Genomic DNA, 11206 nt, shown 5'->3' on the forward strand with positions numbered 1-11206 from the left:
TATGTTTTATTAGCCTGATTTTCCAACATTTTGTAGCAACTTTCAAATTTAATTTGAGCTATTATTTAATTAAATGATTTTCATCGCTAAGAGTAAATGATTTAATTAAATTACTTCAAACTAATTTTCATCTCTATTAGAATTGATTACAAAATTTTAAATCGTAATTATTTTTTAAATAAGTAAATTGGAAGTTAATACCAACTACTAAAATTGATTAGAAAAGTTTAGATCGTAATTATTCGCTAAAGGACTATTATGGTGAATTATATTAAAGTTTATTAATTAATTTAAAGCAATGAAACAATTAAGAGTAAATTATTTAATTAAAGTACTTTAAACTAATTTCCATCACTATTAAAATTGATTAGAAAATTCGTAATTATTTTTGGAATAATTAAATGAAAAATTAATACCGCATTGGAAAATTTTAAGGGTAAAATAAAAAATAAAAAATTAATAGAGTAAATAAAAATAAAATTACTATATTGCTAGTCCCACAATTATTTATTTTCTTCTTTCTTTAGGTTGATAAAAGAAATATTAAAATCCACAATTATTTTTAAAGTTATATTAAAAGAAATTATTATCTTGTTTATTTTTACCTATTTTTGCTTTATTCATGGGACCAAAAGCAATAATATCATTTACATTAATTTTCAGGCACCTTTTATTAAGTTACATAAATAAATAAAATATAAGGACACAAATTAAGGGTAATTTTTTTTTTAATAAACGTCTCTTCATAGAAATCAAGTCAAGTTCTTTTGTCGTCTTCAAACCACCAATCGCCGCCCGTTATGGATAACACCGGTGACAAGCGCCGCCGCGTGCTGTTGATATCCTTCCCTGCTCAAGGCCACATCAACCCTACTCTCCAATTCGCCAAACGCCTCACGCGCCACCTCGGCCATGTCACTTTTGTCACCTCCCTCTCCGTTTACCGCCGCATGCCCCAAATCCCAACGCTCCCTCATATCTCCTTCGCCTCCTTCTCCGACGGCTACGACCACGGGTTCAAACCAGGAAACGACGAACCCATTCGCTTCTTGTCCGAGATGGAGCGCCTTGGATCCCAAGCAATAAGGGATATGATTAGAGTAAGCGCGGAGGAAGGCCAACCCTTCACTTGCGTCGTATATTCCATATTCTTACCATGGGTGGCTGTGGTGGCGCGTTCCCTCCACCTCCCTTCAATTCTTCTCTGGATTCAACCCGCCACCGTTTTTACTCTGTACTATCATTACTTCAATGGCTACAAAGACTCCATAATCCAGAGCATTCTCGATGACCCTTCCAGAACAATTCAATTACCTGGACTTCCATTATTAACTGGCCGTGAGGTTCCATTGTTTCTCCTTTCTTCCAATGTTTATGATTTTGCCTTCTCCATATTTCAAAAGCTATTTGAATTACTGGCTCAACAGACCAATCCCAAGGTTCTAGTCAACACGTTCGAGGCCTTGGAACAGGACGTGGTGCGAGAGATGGACAAGTTCCATTTGGTGCCCATTGGACCCTTGGTTCCGTCGGCTTTTCTCGACTGTGAGGACCCTTCAGATGCCTCTTTTGGCGGTGATATGTTTCCATGTAGTCGTGACAACGATGATTACATGAGTTGGCTGAACTCCAACCCCAAAGCAGCTGTTGTTTATGTATCGTTTGGAAGCATTTCGAGGCTGTCTAAGGAACAGAAAGAGGAGATTGCAAGTGGGCTTTTGAGCTTTGGACAACCGTTTCTTTGGGTGATTAAAGATGAAGATATGGGAGATGATACATTGAGTTGCAGGTAAGGTTTAATAAAATAAGGGTCTGCTAGGAACCATAGATCTACACAATGATACGATGTTGTCCACTTTGATCATAAATTCTCGTAGCTTTGTAAGATATATTCCTTACTTATAAATCCACGATGATTCCCTAAATTAGCCAATGTGGGACTCTCTTCTAACAATCCTCCCCTCGAACAAAGTACAACATAAAGCCTCTCCTAAGGCCTATGGAGCCCTCGAACAGCCTCCCCTTAATCGAGGCTCGAATCTTTCTCTGGAGCACTTGAACAAAGTACACCATTTGTTCGACACTTTAGTCACTTTTGAGAGCCTCTCTTTAAGCTTATGGAGTCCAAGAATAGCTTCCCCTTAATCTAGACTCGACTCCTTCTCTAGAGCCCTTGAACACTTTTGAGAGACTCTCTTCAGGCCTATGGAACCCTCGAATAACTTCCCCTTAATCGAGGCTCGAGTATTTCTCTGGAGCACTCGAATACTTTTGAGAGGCTCTCTTCAGGCCTATGGAGCCATCGAACAACCTCTCCTTAATTGAAGCTCGACTCCTTCTCTGGAGCCCTAGAACAAAGTACACCTTTTGTTTGGCACTTTAATCACTTTTAAGAGCCTCTCCTCATGCCTATGGAGCCCTTAAATAGCCTCCCCTTAGTTGAGGCTTGACTCATTCTCTGGATCTCTTAAACAAAGTACACCATTTGTTCGACACTTTAGTCACTTTTGAGAGCCTCTCTTCAAGCCTATGGAGCCCTCAAATAGTCTCCCCTTAATCGAGGCTCGACTCCTTCTCTGGAGCCCTCGAACAAATTATACCCTTTGTTCGACACTTTAGTCACTTTTGAGAGCCTCTCTTCAGGCCTATGGAGCCCTCAAATAGTCTCCCCTTAATCGAGGCTCGACTCCTTCTCTAGAGCCCTCGAACAAATTATACCATTTGTTCGACACTTTAGTCACTTTTGAGAGCCTCTCTTCACGCCTATGGAGCCCTCAAATAGCCTCCCCTTAATCAAGGCTCGACTCCTTCTCTGTAGCCCTCGAACAAAGTATACCATTTGTTTGACACTTTAGTCACTTTTGAGAGCCTCTGTTTAGGCTTATGGAGCCCTCGAATAACTTACCCTTAATCGAGCCTTGACTACTTCTCTGGAGCCCTCAAACACTTTTGAGAGACTCTCTTCAGGTCTATGGAGCTCTAAAACAGTCTCTCCTTAATCGAGGTTCAACTCCTTCTCTGGAGCCCTTGAGAAAAATACATCATTTATTTGACACTTTAGTCACTTTTGACTACACCTTTGAGGTTCACAATTCTTTGTTCAACATTTGAGGATGCTATTGACATGGCTAAATTTAGGGCATGACTCTGATACCATGTTAGGATTCACGTATCTCCACAATGGTATGATATTGTCACATTGAGCATAAGCTTTTATAGCTTTGCTTTAGGCTTCCCTAAAATGCCTCATACCAATGAAGATGTATTCCTCCTTCCTTATAAATCCATGATCATTCCTTAAATTAGCTAATGTGAGACTCGCTCACAACCATCTCCGAAATAATTGGCTCATGCCATCTTTAATTGCAGGGAGGAACTAGAAGCGGTAGGAAAGATAGTTCCATGGTGTTCACAACTAGAGGTTCTATCAAGCCCAGCCACAGGATGTTTTGTAACGCACTGTGGATGGAACTCGACGTTGGAGAGTTTGGTTTGCGGGGTCCCGATGGTGGGGTTCCCACAGTGGGCGGATCAAGGAACCAATGCAAAGATCATTGAAGACATGACGGAGACGGGAGTGAGGGTGGAGGTGGGCATGGATGGCATGGTCAAGCGAGAAGAGATAAAAAGGTGCTTGGAGGTGGTGATGGGAGATTCAAACAAAGGGGAAGAGATAAGGAAGAAGGCCCTGAAATGGAAGGAGTTGGCCAAGGGAGCTGCTAGGGATGGTGGCTCATCAGATGCCAACTTCAAGGCTTTCGTGGACCAAGTTTATTCTTAATAATATTTCAATCAGATGCCAACTTCAAGGTTTTTGTGGACCAAGTTTGTTCTTAATAATATTTCAATCATGCAATTTGATGACAGAAATATTTTTAAATATTTCTTCTCATCATCTCGTTTCAAACCTAAATATTTGAAATTCATATCATTCAAATTTTTGTTTAAGATATTTTGATTGATTTTAGGTGGGATGTTTACAAGAAATGGTAATAAAATAAAAATTAACTAAATAAAAAAATTAAAATATTGAAAGACTAGATTAACCTGAAGAATTTTATGAGCATTTGAATACCATGGAATTTTTACCACATGTTTTTTCCCATAAAATTGGCATTCAAATTGCTAGAAATTCCTAGAGGACATCTTTCTACTAAGTAGTCTAAGAGGACATCTTTTTCCGTAGGCTTGACTTTACTTGAGATTCTTCACTCCAAGTAACTCCGGCATGTCTGCAAATTTTGCCTTTTCTAGAATCTTGGTGAGAATATTTAGGGTTGGCTCTTTGGTGCATATGTACTGCATAGTGATCTATCTTCTCGATACACTCATGGATAAAGTGGAAGCAAGTGTCAATGTGTTTTTCTGCTTTCGTGAAATACTGGATTCTTCGTCAATGCAATCACAAATTTCTTGTCGACGAGTCTTTTGAATTTCTTGAATGCACATAATGCCTCTTCTTTTTCTTTGAGCAGATACACCCACATCCAACAGCTATAATCGTCAACAAGTAATAGAAAATACTTGTTACTAAAAATCGATAATGGAGTATTCGGGCCATATAAATCTACATGCATCAGTTGTAATGGTTGCTCAACACGGAAAATGGTTTAAGCTGGAAACGAAAATCTTGCTTGCTTGGAGACTAGACAACTTTCACATAGTTAGTTCGAGTGTATGATTTTAGGTGGCCTCATAGTCACTCTTTATTTGTGCGTAAGAGGTGTTTCGCCTCCTCTTTGTCATCATAGCCATGAAGTCTCTCTTCATTAGTCGTAAGACAATTAACATCCTTCTCAGCTGACATGATCTTGAGGTCGCCAAACTACTTGATGGAGGTAACGATTTGCATGAATCTCGTGAGACCGACTCAAAGAAACTTCTTAACAATGAAGATCTCCTCCACCTTATCACCTCATGAACGAATGTCAGTGATGATAGTAGTCAACTTCATGACAAAGTCATCTACCAACTCACCGTCCTTCATATGGATGGCCTCAAAATCGCTCCTCAAGGTTTGCACCTTTGCTTTCTTGACCTATTCTACACTTACATGCATTGTTTGCAGCATCTCCTATGCTACTTTTGATGAGTCCTTCTCCACCAATATGAGAAAAGGAAAAGTTTCTTTAAATGGAAGAGTCTTACATGCTTTTCAATTCTTTTTATTGTCGTGAATAAAGTGTGCATCAAATACTCTTTATAGGGAAGAAAACACTAACAATTTTTTTAAACACAAGTGGCTAAAAAGTCTACTAAATAAAAAGTTAAGCTCATTGACTCATAGGGTCATGACAATAGACTTCTTTTACAACTTGCAGATCCTTAAGATGCAATAAACCCTCTCACACTCCAAAAACCACCACAAAATGAAAAACTAACAGATCACCACGACATACAAACAACTTTAAGAGATATTCTTAGACTGCAAGTTGAGTGAATGGTGTCATAGCTTTATGGGGACTAGGGGGTTCCTGATCAAGACCCGACTGCTCCTAACTGTTTTAACATGGAAAACGTGAGACTCACGTTGTAGATATCATTTAGCTAGATGAAATAAGGGAAGGGTACCCTTCCAGATGAGGGAGATTATTATAGACTTAAGTGGTTGCAACTCACCCCTAGGTAAGATACCAAATAGTCTTATAGAGTCATGCACGAGGTAGCTTCTCGTAAGTCACTAGTAATTCACAACTTAGCATAAGAAACTCTCAGGGTTTAAATTAAAGGACAGAGAAACAGAGTAGCCCCTAGAGGTTCTAGAGCCAATAAGAAGTCTGTGTTTATCTGTTAAGCATAGAATGCTGTAAGAGCCTACAAGTTGGTGGCTTACTTTGTATAATTTTTATACTCAGTCTTCATATGTATCTTCATTTTTCAGGTGCCTGAGGTGTCAAGAGAGAGTGTATTTGAGAGATGAGGATTGTCACATAGAGTCGAGTCTTTCTTTTATACACAAACTTTCATGTTTTTTTTTTTCATGGTCAAAACGGGTCAACAATGGACTCTTTGTATTGAAATTTTCCTTTGAAATAAATGATTTTCATTTTGATGTCTTTCTAAATATTTCTTGCATTCACATCATCGTTTTTGAGTCACGGCTCGTAGCAAAATATTGGGTCGTGTCAATAAGATTAATATGTTATATACCAAACTAATTATTTAGAAACTTATGAGATACTCAAAAACGAAAAAAAAACCATCTACTATTCAACAAGGGGTGGATTTTATTTTCTCATAATTTTCACGTGGCATAAACTTTCACTTCTCTTCCCCTCTCATAGGAATTTATCACTCTTAAAGCTTATAGAAATTAAGGACAAACTTGGTCCACAAAAGCCTTGAAGTTTGAATATGAAGAACCGCCGTGGGCGGTGGCTCCCTTGGCCAACTCCTTCCATTTCACCACATTCCTCCTTATCTCTTCTCCTTTCTTTGAATCTCCCATCACCAACTCCAAGCATCTTTTTATCTCCTCTCGCTTAACCACGCCATCCATCCCCACCTCCAACCTCACTCCCGTCTCCGACATGTCTTGAATGATCTTCGCATTCGTCCCCTGATCCGACCACTGTGGAAACACCACCACCGGTACCCCGCATACCAAACTCTCCAACGTCGAATTCCATCCACAATGTGTTAGAAAACATCCTGTCGCTGGCCTTGATAGAACCTCTATTTGTGAACACCATGGCACTATCTTTCCTAAACCTTCCAATTCCTCCCTACAACTCAAAGTATTTACTTCTTCAATGTCTCGAATCACCCACAAAAATGGTCGTCCACAGCTTAATAACCCTCTTGCTATCTCCTCTTTTTGGTGCTTCGATAACGTCGACATGCTTCCCGACGATAAGTAAATTACAGACCCTTTAGGTTTTGAGTTCAACCAGTCGATATAACTGGAATACGATCAAAACAAAATTTAAATTCAACCCTAACCCATAAATTTAAAATTATAGGTAAGGAATACATGTGTATTAGTATCGAGCTTATGTTAAAAATGAACAATATCATACCTGGTAGTAGATTGAAACAGATCACATTGGGAGGAGGCTTCTGATGGAATCAGTGGTCCGACGGGTATCAAATTGAACTTGCTAATCGCTCTAAGCGCGTCGTGCTCCAATTCGTCGAATGTGTTGATTACAACCATTGGGTTGGTCTCTTGCTCGAGTAATTCAAATTGCCTCCGAAATATTGGGAGAGCAAATTCATAAGCATCTGAAGAACCAAAGAAGGAAGGAAGATCACGAGCCGTTAACAATGGAAGGCCAGGTAGTTGAATAGTTGCCAACGGATCAGCGGATGCGCTTTGAATTATGTCATGATAACCATAGTTGTAATAGTAGTACAAAGCAAAAACAATAGCTGGTTGAATCCAAAGAAGAATCGCCGGAAGGTGGAGGGAACGCGCCACTGTAGCCACCCACGGGAGGAGTATAGAATAAACAATGCAAGTGAAGGGTTGGCCTTGTTCAACACCCGCCACAATCATATCCTTAATAGCTTGAGACCCACGTCGCTCCAGCTCCGACATGAAATGATTAATGTCGTCCCCTTGTTTGAAACCGTCGTCATAGCCATCGGAGAACGAGGCGAATGACACGTGAGGCAGCGTCGGGGTTTTGCCCATGCGGCGATAGGCGGAGAGAGAGGTGACGAAGGTGACATCAATGCGGCGGCGCGTGAGGCGTTTGGCGAATTCGAGGGCGGGGTTGATATGTCCTTGAGCAGAGTATGTTATCAACAGCACACGGTGGCCGTGGGGTGCTGTGTTGTCCATGTTGATAAGATGCAAGCACTTGGTTGGTTGAGGGATAATTTATAAGATAAAAAGGAGGGGAGAAGTTTATAAATGACGTTTGCTGTGACGTAATTTATCCAAATTTTGTGTTCTATCAAAATGTGCACATGACATTTGCTATGACGCATTAGTTCAGTGTTCCAACTCAATTTCTTTTGGTTGAAGTAGCTTGTGGTTCTGGTTTCAGGCACGTGGCCAGACAAAATTGGACACTCCTTTATGTTTTTTATTTGTCTTCTACTTATGTTTAAATAACTTTTCTTCTCTCACAAATTCAATTTTTGTTTTTCTACCGATTCTACTCTAAACGTGTAACGACACTAAATTTTCTACTTAACATAAGGTCGTTGTTGTATAATGCAGAAATAGTTCATTTAAACTTTCATAAAACATAACTTTTATCTCAAAATACAGTCAAATACTTGGTTTGAAAATAGCTTTAGGACTACGTAACAAAAGACTAATTAAAATAAATAAACGTTTAAATTAAAAATATTTTATTCTAGCCTAAGTCTAAGAAAATAAATGCGACTACTCTATGCATGTGCAATGGTCTTGAGTTGTGATGTCGTTGTCAGTCGTACAGAAATGTGCTGCCTTTACCTAAAATAGAAGTAGCACGTGGCTCGAGTATTTAAAGAAATACTCAGTAAGTGACTCCACTATCGTGGTTAAATGCAAACACATGCAATTTCATGAATGAGACCTGTCATAATAGTCTGTTTTCCTACGAAGGCTATCTTAACGGGCAACTTGGATATGTAATTAATTTCCTACACACGGCTCACACGTGCAAGTATGGACCCACCAATCGGTTCGTACACCACCGGGCTCCTTTTCTTGTTGGGTGAGTATTCTCTGGTAGCTTGATACCGGACACCCGTTAGAAATAGCAACCGTCAAGGTAGAATTATGTCAAACACATGATTGTTCTCCTCCCTAGTAGTTTACGTGTCCGTATCATTGTGAAGGAATAGGGGTATCATCCAATGCATGAACACATAATAATGCATGAGGTCCCAACATTTTTCTATTTTCATTATCTCTTTTAATACAACCCCGCTAGCATTTCGTACATATCATAACATTTTTCATATCATTTTTCATATCTTTCATGCATACGTTGCGGTTGTAATTCATGCTAGTTCGTCATTTTACATGTCAATCATATCATATCATTCAGATTACATAAATATGTCATATCATAATGTTCCCTGCTTCCAGAAATAACAACTTTTATTATTTACATATTATACCATAACATATCGCATCACACTATATCATATCATAAACATGTCAATTTATCTATGTGTTAAAATTTCATGTGAGCATAAAAAATTTTACATGAGTAGAATCTTGAAATGTTATATATATATTTTTTTTCATTTTTATTAAAGATCTCATTTTCTATTATTACTGTTTAGACAAAATAGTTTTACTGGGAAAGAATTTGATGGAGTGATTTTAAGTGGTAGTATTAGGTATTTTCTTGCCCTCTCTTTTTCATTTTCTTTCTCTATGCATGTACTGTGTTTTATCTGATATTCTTGACTAATTTTTAATTATTCTTGCTTCCAAATCTTTCTCTTTTTTTTTCTCCTTTTTTATTATTATTTTTTTTATTTTTTTATTTTTTAAAACAACAAAGTGTTCTAAGTAATGTAAGAATTTCATAAAATAAGTATGTGGGATATAAAATGTATGAAGTAACTATGTATGACATATACAAACTCTTAGATGCCTCAAAACACTCCTTTGTGACTTCAAAACTCCGCACACGCTCCCACCTTGATTTGTGGCATCACTCACCTGAAGAAAAAAAAAAAGAAGAGATGAGTATAAAAATACTCATTAACCAAGCTACTTGTAGGCTTTTTTCGCATCTTAGTAGGTATCCACGACCTTGTCTTGGGGTTCTAGCGAGTGCGAACTAAGCTGCAACTCTCTTTCCTACAACTCAGATGGGTTACTAAACTTATGCAGATGATCAATGTCCTGGGATGAGCGCAACCTCACAAGTAAAACTGAGGGGGGAGTATGACTGAATCAGTATCCCTCTCTGAATATCATCCATGGGGTTAGCTAACAACCCTCCCACGAGGCCATACTACCAATAAAATTGGGGGGTTGTGATCCCCGTTGTGCCAGTTAGCTACTAGTTCGTCCTACGTGGTCCCATGCTCGCCCACTCAGGGAGAAGTTTCTACGACTCAGGGGTCCTATTTAGGAGACCCCTTAGCTATCACCACTAGGTCTAGGCACAAATCACACTACCCTATTCGACTCTGCCTGGCTCAACGATCTCGGTATCAGAGTATTGTCTTGACACTACGGTACCGGAACAAAGAGGGAAGTGGAGGTTTTGGTGACACTATCCACATTACTCAAGTCCGTTGGGCTACCTCGGTTGTCTACAATTACCGTGGTATCCTACTAGGTATTTCTAGGGTGGATCTTGGTGGCTTAGAGTTGGATTCATTCATCATTAGGATTCTGGCTCAAGGTCTTTCAAACTTGTCATGATCTAGAATACTAGGGTCTGGGTTCGCTAGTCATCCTTCCGTGGACCTAAATGCATGATATTCTAGAGGTATCCCATTCTAGGTCTTTGTCTAGCCTACTCAGTATCAAGCACCTTAGTCTAGGCTCTTCGTTTCTTCCTATTCTCAACAAGAAAGACAACACAAGCAATCATGCACTTGAGTTAGCATGCGGCAGTTCATCTTCACCCGGAGAGCAAATTTCACAAAATTTCCTTCTTTCTTTCACATGCATACAATAACACAATCACATCCTAAAGTGACTTAGGTACAATTGCTTTTCTTATTTAATTCTTTTTCATGGCTTATAAACTAACATACTAGATCTGGTTAGTTCGGATTATCAATTTGATAACATGCATGCTTATTCCAAGCGGTTCCTACAAGTATTGTTCATGGGAATCAAAATGATTATTTACATGGTTGATGCATGCCTTCTCGAACTCGAATTTCTTGCCAGAGAGGATTCCAAAAAGTCTAAAATTTTCTTGATGGATCCTAGTTCACATAAAAGTAAAATCAGTATTACTCATGCTCCTACACGTGCTCCTTGACACAATCGCGCTTTCGAAGGCAGCGGACTAGCGATTGTGCGGCACTCACTTTCTAGCGACAAGTGAGCTTAAGCCAATTTGTTCTTGCGTCGCCTACGGTCAAGTGACGTACGATCAAGCCTCTAGTCTCGGTTTTAAAAGAAGGTTTTAGAAAACGAGAGAGAGAGAGATTTTAGAAAGAGAGATTTTGGAAAGAGACGTTATATAAGCAAGCAAGAGAAAGATAACAACGACTTAGCATATATAACCTTGGGTAAGGAGAAGTTGACAACTAGTCATATCCACCTATAGTACATTCTGAGCCA

At 39.0% G+C, this 11206-nt stretch overlaps 2 protein-coding genes across 2 annotated transcripts; one reads left to right on the forward strand and one right to left on the reverse strand.

Moving 5' to 3' along the window:
• The first annotated feature begins 785 nt into the window (after positions 1-785).
• On the forward strand, positions 786-3931 carry LOC111464370 (crocetin glucosyltransferase, chloroplastic-like). Its single transcript, XM_023108554.1, has 3 exons — positions 786-1789; positions 3370-3754; positions 3811-3931. Exons 1-3 carry the CDS (start codon positions 801-803, stop codon positions 3835-3837), a joined length of 1401 nt encoding a protein of 466 aa, XP_022964322.1. The 5' UTR covers positions 786-800; the 3' UTR covers positions 3838-3931.
• Positions 3932-6192: 2261 nt separating this feature from the next.
• Positions 6193-7802, reverse strand: LOC111464191 (crocetin glucosyltransferase, chloroplastic-like). Its single transcript, XM_023108280.1, has 2 exons — positions 7020-7802; positions 6193-6902 (listed from the first exon to the last, which is right to left on the reverse strand). The coding sequence occupies exons 1-2, from the start codon at positions 7784-7786 to the stop codon at positions 6314-6316; spliced, it is 1356 nt and encodes a 451-aa protein (XP_022964048.1). The 5' UTR covers positions 7787-7802; the 3' UTR covers positions 6193-6313.
• Between the last annotated feature and the right edge of the window lie 3404 nt (positions 7803-11206).

Source organism: Cucurbita moschata, unplaced genomic scaffold (assembly GCF_002738365.1).
Source record: "Cucurbita moschata cultivar Rifu unplaced genomic scaffold, Cmos_1.0 Cmo_Scf00030, whole genome shotgun sequence".
NCBI lineage: Eukaryota > Viridiplantae > Streptophyta > Magnoliopsida > Cucurbitales > Cucurbitaceae > Cucurbita > Cucurbita moschata.